Here is a 23093-nt window from a genome sequence, read left to right on the forward strand (position 1 = left end):
ACTGTGACTTGTGTGCGGCCCCCAGAAGCCTCCGTGAGTGGAACTGCTGGTGGGGTCACCGGCTCTTGTCTCCAGCTTTCATTTTGCTGAGAGGGAAACCAAGGTTGGAAGAGAGGACGGTGGACAGACAGGGGCGGGTTTGCCTCGGCCCCCTGCCCTGTGTGCAGCCCTCTGGCCGCCCTCATGCAGGTCCTGGGGCCTTTGGGCAGTGGCCAACTCTGATCAGCTCCCCACGGTCCACATTTGCTCTGTCCCTGCCTCCATGGTCATGCCAAGGGAGGGTCTGGGCCCTGGGCCGGCCGGCTGGCACCTCTGGCACCTCTGTCCCCGGAACTCTGTGTCCTTGGTCCTATGTCCGTGGACCCTCCGGGGCAACGCACAAGGGCTCGGAGCCCAGGCAGGCAGGAGGCGCTCCAGCCGCTCCTTGAGCAGACCTCTGGGGAGGGTTTGCCGCTTGGCAGTGGCTGCCTCGGTATACCCCTGGTCAATCAATTTGGCAGCTCCGTGTCCGGGGCAAGTGGTCTTTGAGAGGAGCAATACATCCGCGTCAGAAATGAGTTATGGGATCTCTGCGGGGCTGCGGTCAATCCTCCCCCAACCCCCAGACCCTCCCCAGAGGCTGGCTTTGTCATTAGCCCCCGTGTTTGTGTTCCCTGCCCCCCCAGGCCATGGGTGGCCGCAGGGGACTCATTGGAGGCCCATTATCGGTGCTGGTTGTGAGGGATGCTGTGGGGGTGGGGGTCAGGCCCATCTGCACACACATCAGGCCCTTTGTCTCAGGCCTGGTCGGGAAGATGAATGAGCCTGTCTAGGCGGTGCTGCCTGAGGGACATCAGGAGCTGGGGATGGACCTCGGGGACCCAGGGACCGACCTCCGGCTTGGTGTTGGGTCGAAAGTGGCCTGTGCTTACCACCGTGGACAGAACCAGATCAAACAGGTTTGAGCAGAGTCAGCTGGGGGCTGGTGCGTAGCAACGAGGAAACCCAGCGCTGCTGTACCAGTCAGGTGCGGCTCCTGCTCGGCCCTTGCCGGGCGTCCCCCCTGAGGCTGAGGAAGTCTGTGCAGCCGGTGTTTCCTCCTGCGTGCAGCCCAGGTGGGCCGAGGCCTCAGAGCAGCTGACGTAGACACCTACCTAGCCGCTGGGGACTTTTGCAGGGGCCGCGGACTCACGGCACAGTGCTCCAGCTCTGACCCCCGGGGACTCACTGCCCAGATCCTGGAAGCCCTCCTTCCATGTCTCTCCTCCAGCTGGATCACACACTGGCACCTCACCCGGGTCCCCAGTCCTCAGGCAGGAGGAGGTGTCCAGTGAACGGAGGGAGGGAAGGAGGGAGCCACAAAGGGGCCAACACCGCAGAAGAGCATCTCAGGTACGCTTGCCGAGGGCCTTCCCCTGGTCGTCCCCTCGAACACAGTAATCCCATCCTGGGACAGTGTCTTCAGGAAATAATTCGAAACACAGAAGGAAAAGCCTGCAGAGACGCACGCGTGCCTGCCAGCCCCCTCATAGGGTTGAAGGTGGGTCAGTCCTCAGCGCCCAGGAGGAGGGGCCGCACTGTTAGGTAAACACACATGGCCGTGGGGATGCAGCTGTCCACACGGGCGATGGAAGCGGGAGGCCGAGCCGGGACAGGACAGGTGCCCCATTCCCGAGAGGCCCCTGCTCAGTGAGCTCCCTGGGTTTGGGGGCCAGGTCTTCCGGGGCCACGGCCCCGCAGCCGCCAGCCCCTACTGTTTTACTCGTCTGCCGGTTTCCCTGGTTCTAAGACATCACAGCTGCACAGTCGTGCGTTGTACGTGGAGGGACGCGCTCCTCCTTGCTGTCCTTCTGTTTCGGAGTCCGGTGTTTACCCCGCGTGCTTACTCCTCTGTGTAAATTTTAGAGCCAAGCGGTCAGATATGGAAAGTCTCCTGTCCGTGTTCAGGTGGAGCTTGAACTGAATTTACAGAGTTTGCTGAGAGACCATGGACAGCTCTGTGATTCTGAGCCATCCCCGTACCAGTGCTGGAAACTAAGAAAAAAGCAGAGTGGGCGCCACCGGCAGGCAGCGTGGGAACTGGGGTTCTCTGGAAGGGAGGGGAGGACGTGGTGCAGGACCACGTGCGTCTGACCTCACCAAAACCAGACTGGGGCTAGACGGGGACACTAACGATGCAAACTCTGTGCTTCCTTTCTGCTCTTCATTTGCTAGTTCTGTAAAATATTTTAATTTTTAAAATATGAAGTCTGGGTCCCCTGGGTGGCTCAGTCGGTTGAGCGTCTGCCTTCAGCTCAGGTCATGCTTCTGGGGTCCTGGGATCGAGCCCCTTATCGGGCTCCCTGCTCTGCAGGGAGCCTGCTTCTCCCTCTCCCTCTGCCTGGCTCTCTGCCTACTTGTGATCTCTGTCTCTCTCTCTCTCTCTCTCTCTCTCAAATAAATAAATAAATAATCTTTAAATAAATAAAAATTAAAGAAAATTTAAAAAAATACTTAGATCTATTTTTAAGGAGCAGGACATTGACAAAGCATAAGGGGGACCAGGCTGTGGAAGGACCCTGGCCATGTCCCACCAGGAGAGGCTGGCGACTGGGGACCAGGGCCTTGGGGAGGGGGTGAGACCCCAGCGGCCACACTGTGCAGAGGAAGGCGGATGAAGGGGGGCTTCTCATGGGCGGTGTCCTGGCCCTCAACAGCTTGGGCTCTAGGGGCGCACCTGGGGTGCAGGTCTGGTGCAGTCTGGGACTCTGGGACTCTGAGGCTGCTTCTCGGAGCTGAGAAACCCTTCTGGGCCCTGTGGGGGGGGCATGCCTGCGGGAGGGTCTCTGGTGAGCACCACAAGGCCTGCGGGGTCCAGGTGAGCAAACCCCAGAAAACCGAGGCATATGCAATAGCTCACGGGCTCCTGACAGCATCCAACCCCGAAATTACCCTCAGGACTTGTGTCCTGGGAGGTGAGCCTCCAGCTCAGGCTTGTCCCTCCCCAAGGGGCCCCGCAGGGACCTGCAGGGCAGAGGCTGCAGCTTAACAGCCCTGGTGTTCCATTCCCTGCCCCTCCCAACCTTGCAGACACCAATCAAGGGAGGGGCTGGTCCCCAAACCATCTGGAGGGGAGGCTCAGGCTGCTGAGAGGGCAAGTGGCCTGCCCAAAGCCACAGGGCAGGAGAGCCACGCAGCCCACATTCCCCGGGTTCCCCTGGGCTCCGGCTGTGACCCCACAGCCTCCTGCGGTTTCCCAAGCGGACTTCATTCTCCCTTCCCAACCCCCACCCCCATGGAGGGTGAAGCCGTGTGTCCACCATTGGGGGTGATGCATACGTCAGGCAGGGACAAGACGGATGGGCCATCGGTGATGAGCCAGCCTGAGTCCCCCCACGGGATGCGGTGGGCGGCTCTAACGACCCTGATGACCGGCCACACACCCCCCATCCTTCATCTGTGCCCCTCAGAGTGACTGGCCGGGACCCCCGCCCACTGCACACGGTCCACTCTCCCATCTCCAGGCCACCGTGGTAGGGAGCAGCACACCAGAGCCTCGTCAGGGCAGAGGCGATGACGGTGGCCTTTCGAGGAGGGGACGGACACGGGGAAGGGCCTTCTCAGGCAGCCCAGGGAACCTGCAGTTTGGGTGGAGGCAGGAACCACATCCCGGGTGCCTGGTATCCTGGAGAAGCTGGGCGCTGCCCCCCAGAGCCTCCCACCCTCCCGCTGTTGCTTCTTCCCCCCACCCGCGGGGAAGGTAGGACGCATGGGCTGATCCGAAGCCTCAGACAAAGGCCCCTGACCCCCCGACCCCCTGCTGCACCCCACAAGGAGCCTGCCTGCCCCGACCTCAGGCTCCCCGGCCACTGCCTAGATCCGAGGCCCGCAAACGCCGCAGCCCGCAAACGCCGCAGCTCTCCCTTCTCCTCTGCGCCCTTCTAGCCCCTCGCCAGGGCCCCCGGCTCCGGGGCCTGAGGAACTGGGCAGACGAAGGCCTGGGGACAGAGGGACGATGTACCCCCCAGAACATCTGTGACCGATGCCAGCATGCGTGTGCCACCAGCCCGAGAACCGCCTCAGAACCCTCCCGCCGACATACTAGGGCCCACGGGGCACCGGGGAGGCCTGCTCTGTGCACGCCCTGGGCCGGGGAGGACAGCGGGCACATGAATAGGACGAGGGCTCTGAGAGTGGACAGACAGGGGCCGCAGGAGCCAGAGGCCAGGGCGGGGAAGCTTCCGGATCCGGGGGCACGAGACCTGGGTTTGCATTGCAAGGGGGGTTTGGCCGGCAGGCAGAAGGGTGAGTGGCACAGAGCGTGCGGGGAAGGGCACGCAGCTTCGGGCGGAGTGAAGCAAGGGGGGATGCAGGGGCCCAGATCACGAAGGCCCCTGGGCCAGTGTCAGGGCCGATTCTGAGGCTGGGGTGCTTCAGAGGAGTGTTAGCGGGGGAGGGGGGGCGGCGGTGCTTGTGGAGAATGAGGACGAGGCCCAGCAGGGCAGCAGCTGGGGGCACGGGATCCGTCCTGTGAGGAAGGGAAGGCCTGCCCACTCCCCTGAGGCAGGTCCTGGTGCTGGACGGTGCCCCGCACAGTCAGCCTGCCTGGGCTCTGGTTGGGGTGCAGGGGCACCCAAAGGGCCATGCAGACCTCCAAGACGGAGGCTGTGCCCAGACAGCCAGCGCCCCTGTTGCCCACTGGGCAGCCAGCAGCCTTGGCTGCAGCACCCAGGGAGCCCACCATGGCCGGCGGCGACGTGCCCCTGTGGCCCCCATCATGACGACCCCCGAGCCAACCGGGGACGGGGCTGAGAGAATGTGACGGTTCCTTTCCACACTCTGCTGCAGTCCGTGTCCTCTTCGGCTGGGCTTGCAAACGAGTCCTGCTCCCTCCTGGGGCATCAGGCTCCTGTCCACCAGCCCTGACCACCCCCAGCCCTGCATCCTCGGCGGTGCTGGAAGCTTCGTGGTTCCCCCGCACTCTCCGAACCCTGGGAGGTGTTCTGGTATGCACAAGACAGGTGCAGACGCTGATGAGGCCTGATGCCCCGGGCCCAGTCAGCAAGCCCCAGACAGAGCCTGGAAAAGCGCCCTGGTCCCCACGCCCTCGTCAGACCCCCTCAGAACACGGCTATCTGCCTCATTCACACTGGTGGGAAGGCGCCCAGGGATTGTCTCTGTTTTCTTGTGCAGGTTTGTTTCCAAGTGGGGGTGGGGGTGGAGTCATGCCTCCCCTTGGGGTCCCACACTGCTCTGGGGAGCAACTGTCCTAGCGGGCCTGCGCTCCTGGGGAGCAGTCCAGGGGGCCACTCCACAAAGGCCCATCAGCCGACTGCTGGTCCCAACAATGAGGCCTGTGATTTCCAGCCGGGGCTCTGCGGAAGGGAAGGCGGGCAGTGTCCGGGCCCAGCACCCCTGGGATGAGGCCGCATCCCGCATGGGCTCCTGGCGGGGGCAACCCTGGGAGGGGGCTCGGCCCAGGAGCTGCTGGCAGGCGGAGGGGGGCTGGGAATGCTCAGCTGAGGTAACAATACGGCCCATGAATCATATTTACAAACACTCCAGTGAGCAGGAGAGGGACGTTAATTAAATATTCACATCCTGCGGGGCCCAGGGGAGCCCCACAGCGAAGCTTGCTGGCAGGAATCACGGTGCTGCTGGAATGTGGGGCTGCGTGGGGCTCCTCGGCGGCCTGGCCGGGCTCATTATGGTGACTAATTTCACATTATCAGCACTAATGCAATCACCATCACGGCCAGGGAAGCCCCTTCATCACTCGCCGCCCAGGCCCAGGCCCGGGCGACCGCGGCGGAAGGGGGGCACTGAGCTTGGTCATGGAGGGAGGGTGGGGGGCGGGAGAGGATGCAGATGCCAGCCAGGGCCCCGCTCTCGGGGTCGGAGGCCTTCCCAGGAGGGGCCGGATGGTCTGAGGACCCAGCCAGGCGAGGCCTGAGGCCGAGGCCCCTCAGGTGGGGCTCCCAGGGCTCCCCCGCTGCCTCATTGATTGGGAGAGGAGAGCAGCAGCTCCTGGACATCTGGGAAGGCTGGGGCAGCTGGAGGGGCCCGGGGGACTCTGGAGACCCGCAGCCCCCACATCCGTCAACCTCGATGAAGGAGGCCCCGCGGCATTGTCCTGGAGACGCGGGCTGGGATGGGGCAGAAGGGGGTGGGCGCTGCTCCGGTCGGCAAGACCGCGACGGGGACGGTGATCGAGCACCCGTGACGGGCAGGCATTGTGCTGTGCCCACACGTGCCGCAGGCGGGGGGCGGGGGCGACCGATGGGGGATGAATGGGCGTCTCTGCCTTTATGGACTTTCAAAGCACCATTTGGCACCCTGAGCAGGGGGTCGATGAGCGGCTGCCGACCCCGCCCCCCGGGGGCCACCTCCGGGCAGCAGGTGGATGGGCCACGTGGGGGACGGCCTGAGGGCCTCTCCAGCGCCCGCCCGGCACCGTGAGCCAGGCGGGGGGCCCTCCCCGGAGCAGGGCTGTTGGCCATCAATTTTCCTCTCCCTGTGCACGGAGAGGGAAGCTGGAAGCTTTGCCGTGTTTCCTGATGAATTACAACGCGGTCCTCCAGCCTCGCAGCCCAGGGCATCCCAGTGCTTGTATAAATCAGACTAATGAAAGCCGAGCCTGTCGCTGGTGGGAGCAGGCGTTCACTTGGCAAACCTTCACCAAGTGCCTGCTTGGTGCCCGGGCCTCCGCTGACCAGAGAACAGACGGAAGGAGGTCCCAGCCAGTGTGAGACCCCTGGGCCGGCAGGACCGGCACACAGACACACACACACACACACCAGCACCCACGAAAGGCAGCGCTTCCTGCTGGATGGAGTCTGGACTCTGCAACCCCAACTCCTGTGTGGCTTTGGGCCACAGCCTCAGCCCCTCTGAGTTTTGGTTCCTTGACCCGAACAGGAGCCTGGAAGACACCTGCCTTGCAGGACGGGTGTAGGGATTAAGTGATCGTGTAGTGCAGGGCCCAGTCCTGTGCCTGGCACCCGGGGTGGGGGGAGATAGATGGTGAGTTCCGCTCCCACCGCCTGTGCTGGGTCCAGCCTGGACTATGGGAGGCAGAGGACGGATGCTGGACTGCACCAGGGCTGGACAGGGAAGGACGTGTCGGCAGGCAATGAGGGGTCCACCTCGGAGAATGGGGGCTGGGCAAGAGTGGGGATTTGTAAGAGCAGGGAATGTGGGGAGACATGGGGACACTGGGGGAGGAAGGGGACAGAGGACAGGCTCGCAGCGATGCAGGTGCTGAGGGAAGAGCTGGGAATTCGCCACGTAGAGAGCTCAGAGCAAGGGCCCGTCTGCTGTGCCTGCACAGGGCGGGGCTGGGGCAGGGAACGCTCAGGGCTGGGGCCTGGCCTGGGAGACGGCGGCTGCCGCAGGCTCTGGGGATGGAGAGAAGGCTGGCGAGCATAGGGGGGGCTGGTCCGGCAACAAGCCCACGTCAGGAACAGGCACGACCGGACAGGCCACCGGGAAGGGCCCAGTGTCCATTCTTCCCCTATAGAATCAGGTTCAGGGGCGGGGGTAGTCAGGGACACACAGAGAGACAGCCACACGGACAGAACACCCCCGACACACAGGCGCAAACACAGAGCAGACACGTGCACAGTCTGCGGACAGACAGACAGGCAGGAAGCCCGCATCGAAAGCTCCCTCATGGGGCGTGACCATCCAGACACTGAGACGACACTGGACACAGGGTGACCCCACGGAGCAGAGAGACACACTCGCCCCAGTGCATGCCCAGACGCACGCACACGAAGGCCGGCACACGCACCAGCGACGACGCTCCTGAATGCAACCCTGGGAAACCCCTGCAAACTGGGAAGATTGGAAGTGGCCCATGGGGTCTGCAGGCTCCGGGGATGCGGTGGCTGCTCCGAGGCGCAGGTGGGCTTCGGGGGCTGGGGGAGGAGCGGACGTGGCCGGCCCCGTGGGCACGTCCGCTCCGGGAGGGCAGCTTCTCCAGGCCGGCTCCACGGGCTAAGGTGGGTGCGTGGCCAACCCAAGGGGGGTCCTTCTGCACGCCGCACCCCCCAATGCTGATGGTGCCTCCGCCCACAGGGGCTCGGGGGCCCAGCGAGCCGCCGCGGGCAGGGCCAGGCACACAGGACTCGAGAGCGGTTCTGACCGGTACCCGCAGTCCCTTTCCCCGAATTCTGAGCCCCAGACATGCCGACAGGAGCATCTGTTTCCCACTAAGAGGCGCAGCCAGATGGGAACGGATGTGAGCTGCTGGTTCCTCATCTAGCCTGTGGGCTCCTCACGTCCCTCTCCGGTGACAGGAAGGCGGTGGGCTGCGGGGCACCCGGCCGGTTTTGGAGGTCTGCGAAGTGCAGAATCAGAAACACACCCAGGCATTCGGAGAAGGACGCCCGGACCCGCGCGCACGTCCACACTCAAGGCAGGGCGCGACGTCCCGAGGGCAGGCCTGCCCCTGGGCCTCGCCCCGCCCTGGACACAGAGCACGGGCATCGGCCTGACGCAGGCGCTGCCCTTCCCAGCCTACAAGCCTGCAGGCCACGCGACCCCGCGGAACCCCGTGAGCTCAGCCAGCTTCCCTGTTGTCTCCAGGTCTCAGACTCGGGAGCCGGGCCCAGAGAGGCTGAGCGCCGGCCCCAAGTCACACAGCCAGGGTGTCTGGCCTGGGTCCGAGGCCCCGGAGCCCATGTTCTTTCCTGGACGCGTCCTCCCTTCCTATGGCCTCAACTACTTCCTGAGAAACAGCCACGGGCGCTGGCGTGAGTTAGCGGAAGGGCCGACCTCGGAGGCCCGATAGCTCCGGCTACAGTGGCGTCGACTGGCCGCCTCGGCCACGGGAGCCCGCGGCCCCTGGCCTGGGGGTCGGGAGCTCGAGCCCCACGTTGACCGTGGAGACGGCGCGAGCATCAAATCTTAGGAGAAAGAAGAAGAGTGGGACACAGCCTGGGGTCGCGCCCCGGGGACGCCGCGACGGCCACTGCTTCCGGGCCGTGGCCCCTCCCGTGACTCAGAGCAGGAGAGCGTTCCAGCGGGAGCCCCGACAGCCGCCCGAGATCCCTGCGCGCCGGGACAGTCACGCAGCCTCGTCGGGCTTCAGGCGGCGTTTCCAAGCCCCTCCTGGGCCTCAAGTGCCCCAGGCCACGGACCAGAGCTGTTCTCCGCTCACCCCACAGGGCTCTCTGGTCGGCCTTCACCAGTCAGGGACCGTCTGCAGGGGCCCGGCCCCAGGCAGCCTGGGTGGTTCCGCGACTCTGCCTGGCCCCCTCCTCCCCTGGCTCCAGTTTGGTATTTTCTGTACACGTTCAACCGAAAAGGGAGTTGGTGTACATGCCTATGGTAGGCCAGCAGTTCCCAAACCTGGCTGCGCATTACCAGGGCCTGTGAAGCTTTTTAAAAACCTGATGCCCAAGCCACATCCGGGAACAATTACGTTGGCAACTCAGGGGACAGAGCTCAGACAGCAGCCCTGCCTTGCAGTCCTCAGGTCCCAGTGTGCGGCCCAGCTCAGGAATGGGGGCCTCTCACCCTCTAGCGGGACACAGAAGCCTGGGCGTCTTGTTGGAAAGCAGACTCTGACTCATCGGGTCAGGCTCCGGCCTGGGAGTGTGCACTTCCAGCAAGCTCGTAGGGGACTCTGCGACGGCTGGTCCCCGGACCTCAGGGCCCGGTCCGTCGGGGCGTCCCTTCCTGTTCAGCCCCTTTCAGAGCTCGGCCTTCCGGGGCTGGACAGCATGGGGTGCCCACCGCCAGCCAGGCCCGCTGGGTCCTCCCACCCCCTGCAGCACCTCCGAGGGCCACACTGTGCAGGAGCCTCCAGAGCTCCTGCACCCCGGGGCCGGGGGGACGGGGACAGACACGCAGGCCAAGGGACAGAGGCCCACCTCGGCCAGCATTCACCCCGGGGCTGGCGGGACAGAGCCTCACCCCCGGGGGGGCTCCGACGACACAGACGCCCCGATTCGCAGCTCTGGAGGCCAGCACTCCAGAATCAGAGGTCGCAGGGCTGGCTCCTGCCGGGGGCTGGAAGGGAAGGCTCTTCCCGGGCTTCTCTCTGCGGCGTGCGTCTCTGTGGCGTCTGGTCTGCACAGCGTGTGGATGGCCGTCTCCTCCCTGCGTGTCTTCCTGTCACACCCGCGTGTGTGTCCACGTTTCCCTCGTTCAAGAACGTCAGTCACTGGGGCGCAGGTTCCACAGTAACGACCTCCTGCAGGACCTCAGCACAGGAGTCAGCGACCCAGTGCAAGCCGTAACACGGTGTCCTATGGGGAGTCAGCCCTGTGACCCGTCATTTGGGTTTCCACGAGGAGCCCGGAATCTGGGTCTTTCCACACTCAGCATTGTCTTCCATTGCACAGAGTCGTCTGTCTTCCTCACACCACACCCCTGCCTGCCGTGCCTGACCTTGGGCCACCCACCCTCCTGTCCCGCGCCGCCACGGGGTCCCCAGCAACCCCTGACGCCCAGGCTGGCTCCCAGCTTCAGATCCCTGCTCTCCAGGGGCTCACCCGACAGCTCTCGGTCACGGTCACCGGCCTGCTTCCTGCCGCGCAGTCCGCGCCCTCCCCTCTGCTCTGTGGCATTGTGGCATTGGGGAGCCAGCCTCCCTCATCAGCTCCTAGGAGACCCCCACCCTGCACTGAGACAATCATGGGTTCAAATCCTGGTCTGTGACTTCAGCATGTCCCCTTAACTGTCACCCCCACTTTCCAAATCTATAAAACGGTATAATAACAACCCCCACAGAGTCAGTCTGAGAAGTGCGGGCCCTCATAGGTAGTACGTCACCAACGTCTGATGAACAAGGGCAGCAGTCAGTGCAGGAAGAAGCTGGAGCTCCCACGTGGGCACGGGGATGGGCCAGGGGTGAGCGGAGGGCAGGCCCGCACGAGGACGGCCATACAGCCCTTGCTGGTCCCGAGTACGAAACCCTCTGAGAACAGGCCCGGTGGTGCCCTCCTCGCCTCTGCGGGTAGAGAGATGGCCCCCGGCCGAGGAGGAGGCTGACGTGCCCATGGTGCCCAGCCTCTTGGGGCTCGTGTCCCCACCCTGCTCCACGGCTTGGTCTGGGGCCACAACCCCCTCAGGCCTCAAGTCCCCATTTGCCAGCTGACCCAGCAAAGTGGGTGGTAAGGGCCCGCATTGGGGCCAGCCGCCCAGGGTTCCCTCCTGGCTCCCTCCCGGGCCTGTCGCTGGTGCCGAGCGAACGTGCACACCTTCTCCTCTATGTGTCCGCGTCCTCATCCGGGACCGCGTGCCGCTCCCAGGACAGTGGTAAAGAGGGAAAGCATGAAGGAAGGAAGGAAGCACTCACTCCCGTGTCTGGTTCTTAGCAAAAGCTTGGGAAATGCACCAGTACTCATTTTACTATGGGACTCCAGGGTCCCCAGGACCCCTTCAGCGCTGGTGATGCCGACCCCTGACTCCCAGTCCAGTGCTCCTTCCACGCCACTAACCTAGAAGAAACTCCCCCAGCAGGACCCTTGGGGCCCCACCCCCCCTTCATCCCAAGGCATCAACTCTTCTTTGTCCTGTTCTGCTGACTCTCAGATTGTCCCAGCGTAGGCAGGGGGGCCCCAGCCCCCACCACGGAGAGCTGTCCTTGAGACCCCCACTGGGACCCTCTCCAGAGCCCCAGCTTCCAGGAGCTGAACTCTGACCCCCATTCTTCCAGCAAGAATTCGGCCTGCCTCGGGGCATGGGGCCAGGCCTGGGGCCCCTGGAAGCTGAGGCTCTGGCAAGCCTCCAGGCCAGAGCAGCAAAGCTCAGCAGAAACGCCCGCACAGGGACGCCCATCAGTGGCCTGGGAGGCGCTGGAACGTGGGGTCTGCAAAGGCAGGAGCCGCCAGCCCGAGAACAAAAGGATCTGGGAGAGAGGGCCCAGGCCCCAGCCCCTGCTTCCGAGAAGTCTGCATCGGGGAGGAAACACCAGGGACAGGCCCAACACCCCCGTGCCCCACCCCGGCAATCGCCGCGGCTGATGCCACCCCACGGGGCCTGGACTCTGGGATCCCTGCATGTGCCATGTCCACAGAGGTCCCCCATGGATTTGCCCCATTGGAGCCCAGAGGCCCTTCCCCCCCGGTTCCCCCTCAGCCCTCAGGCCCCGACCTCAGCCCGCTGGCTTCCTCATCCAGGGGGCCTTCCGGGATGCTGTCTCCTGTTGTTGCCCTGGATTGCACAGTCTGCTCTGTCCATCCGTCCCTCTGAACCTCAGAACTGCCATGTCCAAGGTGGAGCTCAGCACCCTTCCCTGAAACAGCTGGCCGCCGTCTGGGCGAGTGGCCTCGGTCTCCGTGCTGCCTCTTGCAAGAACCCCAGCAGCAGAGCCCCCTTCTCCTCCAGCCCCCACCCCCTGGCCCCCAGCCCCAGGAGGCTCCCCAGTACTGGAGAGGCCGCGCTCCCTCTGCCTCAGGCTCCCTCCTCCTCCTCAACTCCTCTGCCTGCTTCCCTGCTGCCCAGAACACGCACTCTCCCATCTGCTGCACATGCTCGGTGCAGGCCCCAAGCCCCACAACCTGTCCTGGCTGTCCTGCTGGCAGCTGTCCTTCGTGTGCCCCTGCAGGGTTCACATGTCTGCCATCATGTCCTCCCACCCCCATCCTGCGTGCTGGGGTCCCCGAGCTGTGGGCAGAGACCACGCCCCCCTCCGACCTGGGGTGCCCAGGGCCCCGGGGCAGCCCCACTCACTGCTCCTGTTCCCAGAAGGGACCTGCCGCCCCTCCTCGGCCTCTGCGGGGGCTCGTCCCCTGGTGGCCAGGAAAGGACCCGACTCAGACAGGAGCCCTGAGCTTCTGGCTCCCCTGTCCGCCCCCCTGCCCCCGCTTGGGGCCTGCGTTCTGGGTCCCAGCCTCTCCCCTCTGCCAGCTGCGCCCATTTTCCACTTCTGCTCCTGTCTTCAGAGGCAGTAAACACTGAATCTCTTCCCCCCAAATGCCAACAGACGAAATGCCAGCTCGTCCTTCAGATGCCGAGTCCCCTCCTAACTTCCACTCTCTCTCCCCTCCCCTGCACCGCCAGGCTTTTTGAAAGAAGAATCCACTTTCTCCGCGGCCTCTTCCACCCTTTCCATTCTGCATGGGACCCGCGGTAGCTGCCAGACCCCGCCACCTGCAGAAACCACTCTGGCTGCTCTCTCTAGGGGGCATCGGGTGGCCCTTGCCTCCAGGAGCCTCTGGCCGCAGTCGGCCAAAGGCGGGGCCCCAGAGGCTAGGACAGCATCACGCCCTACCTTCTCTCCTGCTTCCTTTGGCTCTCCCTGCTCCGTCTGCCCCTCAACGCCGACATTCTTCCCCGTGGCCTTCTGCTTTTCTCGGGCAGAGTCCCGGGCCCCCGCACACAATGACCCCCGCGCCCGTCTTTGCTCACACCTCTCTCCAGACTCTGGGATTGCACTGCCCACTGGTTCCTGGGTGCCCCAGACGCCACAGACACAGCACATCCCAAATGGACCTTGCTTCCTGCCCCCGTGCCTCCCGTAGCAGCGAAGGAGACTCAGTGCACAACCCAGACAGCGGAGTCACCCCGGGCTCTCACCTCCCCCGCCCCCCGCCTGGTGCAGCACCCACGTGAGGCTGTCGGGCCAACCTGGCTATCCCTGGACAGTCACCTGGGAAGCTCCCCAAACACAGCTTCCTGGGCCCTACCCCTCACTAAGGAATCCAAATCTCCAGGGCACGGGCCTGGGAATCTGAGTTTCTAGGAAGCTCTCCCCACCCGCACGTTGCTGCGGTGGCTGGAGTTCCGCAGCCCCGGTTCTTCCCGCGTTGTCTGCCCACATGCGGCATCAGCTTCCTCCCCGCACCTCTGGCCTCATCCCCGTCAGACTGCCCCCACCCACGCGGAGAGACACGTGGGCCCTGCGTACACGCACGGCTTGGCAGCTCCTGTCTTTCCACACGGCTTCCTCCTGATCCCAGCCCCCGGACGGCCTCCCAGTGTCAACGCGGGCAGGGCTGATGGACTGCATCTTGGGCACGGTCAGCCCACGCAGTGACCACGGATGCGGTGGGGTCCCCCCTGGTCAAACGTAGGCCCTTGAAACAGGACCCGGAACTTCAGCGGTCACTATCCCTGCGCTGAGCGCGGTTCCCAGCTCAGAGAGGTGGTGGGCAGGAGACCAAAACAGGAGAAGGAAGGAGGGATGGCAGGGGGCTCGGAGGTTGACGGTGACTCTGCCAGCCTGCTTGGAGGCCTGGGCCACGAGCTGTCTCTGCGCAGCAGGGCCCTTGCTGTAGGTCCTGAGTCTAGGTCCACAGGAGCGCCTCGGTGGTGTTCTTACCGCCGTCCTCACTCGGGGATCCCCCCATAGGAAGCCAGGCCGGTGGCAGGAGCTTGCCCTCCCTCCAGGCTCCCTGGTGAGGTCTGGGCTTTTAGGAAGTCCTGGCCACCTCCAGATTCCAGGAGTGAACACGGCTCCCAAGGACCCCAGGACCACCTCACACGCAGACGGGAAACCTGCCGTGTCCTCCCCATTCCTGGACGCTGCTCCCAGACTTGGTGTGTGCCCGGACAATGCCTGCTGCCTTCCCGTCAGGGCAGCCCCGGCTGGAGGGCGGACCCCTCCAACTGCCCCTCTCGCCCCACTCCTCTGGTTCTTTCACCACCCTTCCCCCCATCTTCCCCTCTTTGCCCACCGACGGTCCCTGCAGCAAGATCTGTGAGTCACGTGGATGGAGGCCTTATCCCCGGCCCTGTGAGTATTCTCACGGGCCGTCCCCGTGGTCCTGACTCCCCCCAATGCTGACCGCCAGCCCCTCCCCAGCCCCGGCCTTAAGATGGCAGAAGCCTCGCCGGGGAGCGGCGTTGGCCGGGGTGGGGGGAGGCTCGCATTAGCTAGGTGGCCCCCCTGTTTTACCCCCTCACTGGAGAGATGCCAGACCCTCAGGGAAGTGAGTTTGATTCTGTAGCAGGCCTCCCTTCTGCCTCCCACACTCAGGGTCAACTACGTAATTTGTGGGTCCTGCTGCAAACTGAAAATGCAGGACATATTGTTGGAAAATGACTAAGGATTTCAAGAGGGAAGAGCAGAGCACAGAAACAACCCCCAGGCCCCTCTGCGCACACGGGCCTGGGGGACTGCTCGAGGTGCACACCGATAAGGCCAGCCCTGCCCACATGTCCTTCCAGCTGGAGACAGTCTCTCCCCACTCTCTTATCCTCAGCTGCTTTCTAAGACAGATCCTCAGGGCCCCAGGGCAGGAGCCCAGCCCCGGCCCCCTGCAGATGCCCAGAGCGAGTGGAGCAGCATGGCCTCTGGCAGCCCTGTCGGGGTCTCTCCCCCCGCCCCGACATGTCCTCTGGCCGCAGAACTCTCGTGTCAGTCTCAAATCAGGGCTTATTTACCGAGCCCCCTGGCTGTGTGAGCAGGAGAGGACACGCTGATGAATACCCAGTCTTTGCCCTGTAGGAGCTCACTTTATAGCAGGATGAACACTTGAGCCAGAGCAAAGCCAAACACAGACCCAGCGGGTTCAGAGGAAAAGAATCCCATTTGATTAGGAAACCGAATATCACAAAAGACAGTGTAAGGATGGACTGTGGTGAACGGGCAAGGTCTCAGGAACCCCAAGAGGAAACGGGCATTCCAGGGAGCGGGCACAGCATGGGCAGAGGCTACGGGGGGCCGGGGCAGGGAAGATGCGTGGCTGATTCTAGAATCCTGAGCTGTGCACTTTGTCTAAGGCAGGTGGATGACGGCACAGTGGCAGGGTCTGGAAGGAAAACTTGGGGTCAACCGTGGAGGCTCACGGGGCCGCGGTGAAGAGTGTGTGCCCTCTTGCTGGAGAAGGGGGCTTGAAGCACGGTGCATACTTGGGAGCAGTGGGAGAAGGAAGGAGAGCCTTGCAGACTGTGGAGCCAGGCTTCTCCTTAGAATGGGCTGCTCCTGCCCCGGGTTCCAGCCGTCCTCACCGCAGTTCCGAGGGGTTGAGGCCTGAGTGGCCTCCAGCTCGGTGCATGCCAAGGGCACCCATCCTGCGTGCCGCTTGGTTGATGGCAGGGCCCAGGCGGGGGTCAGGGGGCTGGAGCTTTCCCACCACTCGCTCGCATTGGCCCTGAGCCAGTATGTGTGTTGGGGTGGGGGTGGGTGCGGAATAGGATCCCGCGCTGGGCTGGGGGTAAACCGGCTGCGGCGCCCAGAACGCACCACCCAGAGTCGGGACAGGGCGGCTCTCAACGTTGACGGCCCCACCACCCTCCGTATTTTAACTTTCTATTATCGTTCTCCCCAAACACGCCCCAAAGTGGAGAGAATGGCGCAGTGCTTCCCCACGTCCCCACCGCCCCGCTGTCACCATTGTCCCCTCCGACCCAGGGCCCGATCGCCGGACCCTCCCCCAGTGCCCACGCCCGGTTGTGGTGGAGTGGGCACGGCGCGCACGGCACCAAGGCCGGGGTGCGGACCCCGGCGGGGGGGCTCGCGGGCGGGGAGCGGGGCTCGCGCGGGTAGGGCCTCGGGGGGCGGGGCGGGGCGGGGGCGGGGCGCGGGGCGGGGCGGGGGGCGCCCTCCCGGGGACTCCAGGCGCGCGGGCTGGGCGCTGCGCTCAGTCTCCGCCCTGCAGCCGCGGCTGTCAGCGCCCGTCCGTCCGCCCGCAGCCCGCCGCAGCCCGCCGCCTCGCCATGCCCAACTTCGCCGGCACCTGGAAGATGCGGAGCAGCGAGAATTTCGACGAACTCCTCAAGGCGCTGGGTGAGCTGGCGCGGTCGGTGGGCGCCTGTGAGGAGGAGCGGCCCCGAGGTGCTCCCTAGGCCCGCGGGGTGGCCTCCGGGACCAGCGCAGGCGGGAGGGCGTCCCCGGGGCGAGGGCGAGGGGAGCGATCCAAGGCCACCCCGGCAGGAGCGGCGAGCGGAGCCCGGGAGCCGCGCGCCCCGCGAACGTTTGCTGGAGGCTTGGCGCCTTCCCCGACGGTTCGGCCTCGTCTCGTGCTGGACCAGCGCGAGGGGAGATCTCGCCGGAGTCCGAGGAGAATCGGGGACTTTAAATTTGGAGAGTCGGTGTGAGGCCAGGCCCCGCCGCGCATCCATGGTGCTGCGCCGGGAAAGCCGCTTACTGGGGCTCAGTTTCTCCTCTGGAAACTCTGGGCGAGGGTTGGGGGGGGAGCGGGTCTGTTTTGAGGGTTTGGCGTTCTCTAGGCAGAGGGTTTGGGCAGTGCCGGGCGGGCGCCGCGACCGAGCCCGTGGCGCAGCCCTCCTTCCCCGCGCAGGTGTGAACGCCATGCTGCGCAAAGTGGCGGTGGCGGCTGCGTCCAAGCCGCACGTGGAAATCCGCCAGGACGGGGATCAGTTCTACATCAAGACGTCCACCACCGTGCGCACCACCGAGATCAACTTCAAGGTCGGAGAGGGCTTCGAGGAGGAGACCGTGGACGGACGCAAGTGCAGGGTGAGGCCCCGGAGGAGGGCGGCGTCCCGGGATCCCCTCTCCGAGCCCTGGACCGCCGCGGCGGGACGCGCCCCTGCCGGCCTTGGCAGCCGGTGGCGCGCTTTCCCTGCAAGGCCGTGCACTGGCGGTTTGCAGAGACAATTCACGCTAGCGGGGTTCCGGGGCTCGGGAGAAGGTCCTCCCCAGTCCGCCCCCACCGCACCCAAGCCGCCGCCTCCGCGTTCACAGCTGCGCCTGGAGCGGCGGGGGATCCCGGGCGGCGGCGTTCCGCGCGGGTGTGGGTGCGGGTGCGGGTGCGGGTGCGGGGCTCGGCAGCCGCCACGTCTCCTGTGGCAGGTGGAGCGGCAGCGCTCGCTCCCCCCGCCGCCGCCCGCCCCGGACCCCAGGGGATGCCCCGGATCCAGTTTCAGCAGTCCTGTGGGCCCGCACCTCTCCCTCCCGGCCTCAGTCTGGTGTCTTGAAGGAAAGGCAGAGTCTTCCCAAAGCGAGGCTGATTCCGGCTGGGGAAATGGTCGAAGGGCTCTCTTGGTCCTCAAGGGCAGGAGTTTCCTCTTTGTACCGATATTGGTCCCTGGGATGAACCAGTGGATGGAAGCCAGCCGCTGTACAAGCCTGTTTTCCGTGGGCAAAAATCGCATTCTGTTGAGTAGAAAGAAGGGTCGGGTAATGTGTATTTTGAATGCAGATGGAAAAATCGTGGCTGCTGCTGTCACTTACTTAAAAGGGGACAAAATGTCTCCCTCCCTTTCCCCAGCGTTCAAAACAAAGAAATACTCATAACGTTCCGGAAAGTGAGAAATTGAGTCTCCCCTTTCCTGAGGGGTGACTGTCTGCTCTGTAGGGTTGGGTGCCCTGGGCACAGAGACTCGACTCACATGGCAATGTTTGGCCCACAGAACTGACACAGCCAGAAAATGATGTCCCGGCTTGGAGCTGGCAGGGTCCGAGCCCGTGGTCCCTGCACTGCTTGTAAAAACAAGAGTGGATCTGTGTAGTGAGAGTGACTGGGAGTCTTGGGGAGCAGGCCTGGCCATCGGCAGGGCTCAGGTGGGGACATCCAGCGGCGGCCACTGCCAGAGACCATGGCTCTGATTAAAAGAAATCAAAGGTCCATGCGACAGCCTGGCAAGTGTCAGCGAGTCTGTGGGCTGGGCACCTGCCGCAGCCCAACTCGAGCTCTGTGCTCTGTGCCGCCTCCCACAGCTGGAAACCGGGGTGGGGGCAGTGCTTCTGTCCCCAGAGCCAGCTGACTCGGGTTTATCAGAGTAGTCTGTGCGCATAGCAAGGAAGGGGTTATCCCCAAATCCGGGTGGAGGAGACGGCTCCTGCGCCGGCCAGTGTGGTTATAAATATGGCATCTTAGCGGCTCTAGTGTCGTCTTCTTCTGATGGGAAGGTTCTTAATGTCCCAGTTTCTTGAAGGGATAGTTCGTTTCGGCATAAATGAATCACCGCGTGCTCTGATTTTTATTCCTGGAAATGTGAAGTATGCCCAGAGCTCCGCTGGTTTGGAGAGCGAGAGAGTGAGTGTGTGTGTGTGTGTGTGTGTGCGCGTGCATGCACATTTGGGGGAGGGGCGGGGGGACACGAGGTCTATTTATTCCCCATAAACCCATGACCGGCCCTCTGAATCTGGACTCCACAGGGCTTCGAAGAGGCTTCTGTGCCTGCTGACAGGGACCATGTGTTGCTTCTCTTAGCCGCCGGGACTCTCCTGGGCGCGTTGTTGTCTCTGCTCCTGCCGCCAAGGCTGGAATTCATGTCACTAACGGTTTTCCTGCCTGCAGAGTTTGGCCACTTGGGAGAATGAGAACAAGATCCACTGTGCACAGACTCTGCTCGAGGGGGACGGCCCCAAAACCTACTGGACCCGCGAGCTGGCCAACGACGAGCTCATCCTGGTGAGGTCTGGGTCCCTGAATCAAGCCACGTCCCCGGATGATGCCGCCCTCCCTTGGGCGGAGGGCGGGACCCTGTGGGCCCTGCAGAAAAAAGGGAGTGGAGAGCCTGGAGGGACAGCTGAGGGGCAGGCAGGCATTGTTCAGGTCGGGGCAGAGCAGGGTGGCCCCACTGCGCGTCCCCGAGGCGACCCCGTGGCTCTCTCTGAGTCGCCTCCCTTCCCACTGCGCCAGGGTGCGCGGGCTCTGCGGGGCCCCAGGGCTGCTCCCTCGGCAGAGGGATTTTCTCCCCCTGCCGTTTCCCCATTTTGCCGCCAGGGCAAGATTTCAGGAGGTTTAGCCTGTCAGCCCGGGAGCCCCAGAGAGCAAACGTTTGCGCCCCAGCCTGACCAGCTGCGGTGGCCTTCAGGAGCCAGGCGAGGCCTGCGGCTGCCGAAAGGGCCTGCGTGTCCACGTGTGGGACTGGGGCCTCGGGGACGGGGAAGGGAAGGCTCTCCCTGCAAGGGACTCAGATTAAAGCATTTTAAACGATCCTGGCCACACAGACTGGACCTGGTGAGACCCCCACAGTTTAATCACACCCGGCCTTGTCCTTTAGTTCAGATGTTGGGGGCAGAGAAATTTGGGGAGGGCGGAGAAGGCTCAGTCACTCTTCCTTTGTGTTTCGGAATAGACCAGGCTCTCCTGCCACAGCCCCGCCCTCCCCCCGCCCCCACCCGCCAGACACACACAGGCACACGTGCACACACGCATATGCATACACATGCACGCACGCGCTTACACACACACACACAGGCACACGTGCACACACGCATATGCATACACATGCACGCACGCGCACACACACACACGCACACACACACATGGGGAAAAGCTGTGTGGGTAACCTGGAAATGATATCCTTTGTTCTGCATGAGGCAGATTGTTACCAGCTCCTCTCGAAGACCACCTGCCTGTCCGGTCTTAGCTCACATCCTCCTCTAGCGCTGGGGAAGGAGCCCGCAGGGTGGGACGTGGGCCAGCCACACTGTGCGATCTGGGCACGGCCCTTCCCTTCCCAGGCTGTCGGATGAGGGCGGCCGCTGGCGGTGGATCCCGAGCACAGGGCTCTCAGCCCTAAAATTGCACGTTGATCCGTGGGCAGACCCTGAACAGGGCAGTCTCTCTGACTCCTGCTGAGGCTGCTTGATCCCTCTCTCTCCTCTTGTCCTTCCCGGGCCTGATTCTGAGTCCTGTCTGCTTTCCTAGAGAAGGGGCCGGCTTCCTTTGCAACCCGGCGAATGCCAGTTCCAGGGAAGGAGCACCTGATGGGGTTGGAGGGGCACTTTGAAGCTGAGACGTGGAATTTAGGAGGAGGAGGAAGAAAAGGTTCATTGGTACCAGAGTCAGCAAAGCTCTCAGTTCTGGAGCGTGGCTGAGAGTTGAGCAGGCCTGGCTTGCTCCGTGAGAAAGTGTGATTTTATTAACCCTTGCAATCCCCGAACAGCCAGAGCAGGTTCTGCTGCAAGGACTCCCAGACTTCCAACCCCCTCCCCCCACCCAGCTCCACCGACCAGACAAGCCTCAAAGGGAGTGTTAATTCTTGGCATTTGAGACCTGATATATGGGCTTTTGTTTCGAAGGTCGTTATCATTAATAAATCCCAAACGCAGGGAGATGCGTCTCCTCATAACAAGAGGTAGATTATCCTAGTTGAGTTGCAGTAAGCTCTCCCAGTGCCCACAGTAAATTGTCCCCCGGGGACTGTAAGTTCCCTTCTGTGAAAACGGAGTATCTTCCCTCAAACCACTCTGGAACACTCCAGAGTTGCTTTCAAGAATGTTTTGGCACTGGTGCCTGCAGAGAAGGACATTTCAGATGTGGTTGGAAATGTGATTTCTTCCCGCGCGTCAGGAAGCTACTGGTCAGCCTGGGGGCTTGGGGGAGGCGTCAGATGTGAGGGTGGTCACAGTGCATGGCAGGGACCCCAACCACACATCCTCTGTGTCCATAGAGCTGAGAGGTCGGCACCCCTAGAGGGGGATCTCCGTGGGAACCCCTGCCCCCCGGCCCTCCTTCTCCAGGCACAGCATCCCCTGCAGACAGAAGTGTCCGCAGCAGCTACAACCGTGCCCGTGTGACCACGAGCCCCCACCTGGAGGAGAAGCTGTTGATGGGTGCTTCCTTCCTGGTGTCACTCAGGGCTAGTGTTTCCCCGAGACACACGTTGGAATCAGGTCTTGCCGTGTGCCTCCTGAGAGGCTCGTGGCCAGCCGACAGGTGGGGGCGAGAAGCTGAAGGTCCAGGTCTAGCCGGGCTCTCAGCCTCCCCCAGGGCCTTAAGCCCCTTGGAGAACCTGAGAGCGAGGGCACTCTTGTAGAAAAGTGGGCGTCGGCAGACGTGCGCACATGGGGTCTGCAGCCTGGAGGATGTCTGAATGTTGGTTTCGTGCACAAAACAAATGTACTGCTTTCCCTGTCCCCGCTGCCCGGGAGGGTAGCAGCCACTGCCAGAGACCGTGGCTCTGATAAAAAAGTCAAAGGTTCCTGGGACAGCCTGGCAAGTGTCTTTGTCTGTCTGTCTGCTATATGGTGGGCCCAAACCATTCCCCAGATGGAGGCTTTTCTTTTGACCTCGATGTGGGAGCACCTCTAAGTAAATGATCTTAACTCTCCCCCAAACTAGCAATCATGGATGATTGCTAGTTTGGGGGAGAGTTAAGATCATATAACAGACAGACAGACAGACAAAGAGCCATAGAACATTAGCTGGAGTGACCCTTTGGGATCATCCTGCTGCATTCCAGCCCCGTGTGAAACCGCCTCCCTCCCGCTTGGGGCCACCAAGCAGCCTCCCCCACTGGGTGCCGCCAAGCAGGGTCTGGAGGCCGGGCCCGTCGTCCAGCCTGCTGGTGACTTAAGGATGAGCAGCCGCTCTCTCCCATGCCGTCCCCTCTGGCTGGTCAGCGCGTGACCCCGGAGCTCTGGCTGCCCAGGCCCTCTGCTCTGCTGAAGTCATTTGAAGAGAGAGAGCCACCTCAGAAATGTCCAGTGGGATATCTCCCCTTGCAGTTTCATTTTTCAAACCAAGCATTTCTGACGCTGGCATTCATGGGCTCCAGAAACAAAGGAAAATTGCATATAATTCTATACCCCAGTTGCCTCTCTGCCTGTGCGGAGCTCAAAGGAAAAGAGAAGAAAAAGAAAAAAAAAAAAAAAAAAAGACCTCAGCAGTTAGTGCGAGCACGTGGCCCAGGGACTTGAATGTCGGTTAACAAAGTGTCTTTAGCAGGGCAGTAAGTGGCCCTATGAGCAACGTGCTCTAAACACGTTTGCACAGGCGTCTGCTCTGATTGTCTTTCCTTCTCCACAGACTTTCGGCGCCGATGACGTGGTCTGCACCAGAATTTACGTTCGGGAGTGAAGGCAGCCGGCGTGCCCCGAACTTCGGGGGTGGGATGCATGTTCCCCTGAGAAACGTCTAGGTCTGAGCTGCCAGTGCACCCCCCCTTGCCCCGTACCAACTTTAGGTGACCCCGTTTCCCCTGTGACGGTCTAGTAGTGTCCCCCCAAGGCCTCTGTACCCCCGAGTCCCTGCTGCTCCGTAGTGCGGCATCTGCATGCTTTTGCCTGCCATTAAACTGGTCAGCCGCACTGCAAGGCTGTTCCCATCTTCATGCCGCGTCTTCAGCTGCAGCCTGGGGTTCTGGTGCACGTGCTGTCCTCAGTACATCCCTGGGCTGTGAAGTGGCTTCAGCTTCAGCTGCTGCCTCGGGCCGTGCTTAGAGCATATAGCATATAGGGGTGCAAGCCGGGCTCCCTCCAGCTGGAAAAGGACCGCAGATCTGGGTGTGTGTGGTCCTCACTGTGCTGTTTTCTAACG

The 23093-nt window shown here is 63.1% G+C and overlaps 1 protein-coding gene across 1 annotated transcript; it reads left to right on the top strand.

Moving 5' to 3' along the window:
* The first annotated feature begins 16547 nt into the window (after positions 1-16547).
* Positions 16548-22861, top strand: CRABP1 (cellular retinoic acid binding protein 1). Its single transcript, XM_044230242.1, has 4 exons — positions 16548-16642; positions 17157-17335; positions 19122-19235; positions 22584-22861. The coding sequence occupies exons 1-4, from the start codon at positions 16573-16575 to the stop codon at positions 22632-22634; spliced, it is 414 nt and encodes a 137-aa protein (XP_044086177.1). The 5' UTR covers positions 16548-16572; the 3' UTR covers positions 22635-22861.
* The last annotated feature ends 232 nt before the right edge of the window (positions 22862-23093 follow it).

This window comes from Neovison vison, chromosome 13, assembly GCF_020171115.1.
Source record: "Neovison vison isolate M4711 chromosome 13, ASM_NN_V1, whole genome shotgun sequence".
Lineage (NCBI taxonomy): Eukaryota > Metazoa > Chordata > Mammalia > Carnivora > Mustelidae > Neogale > Neogale vison.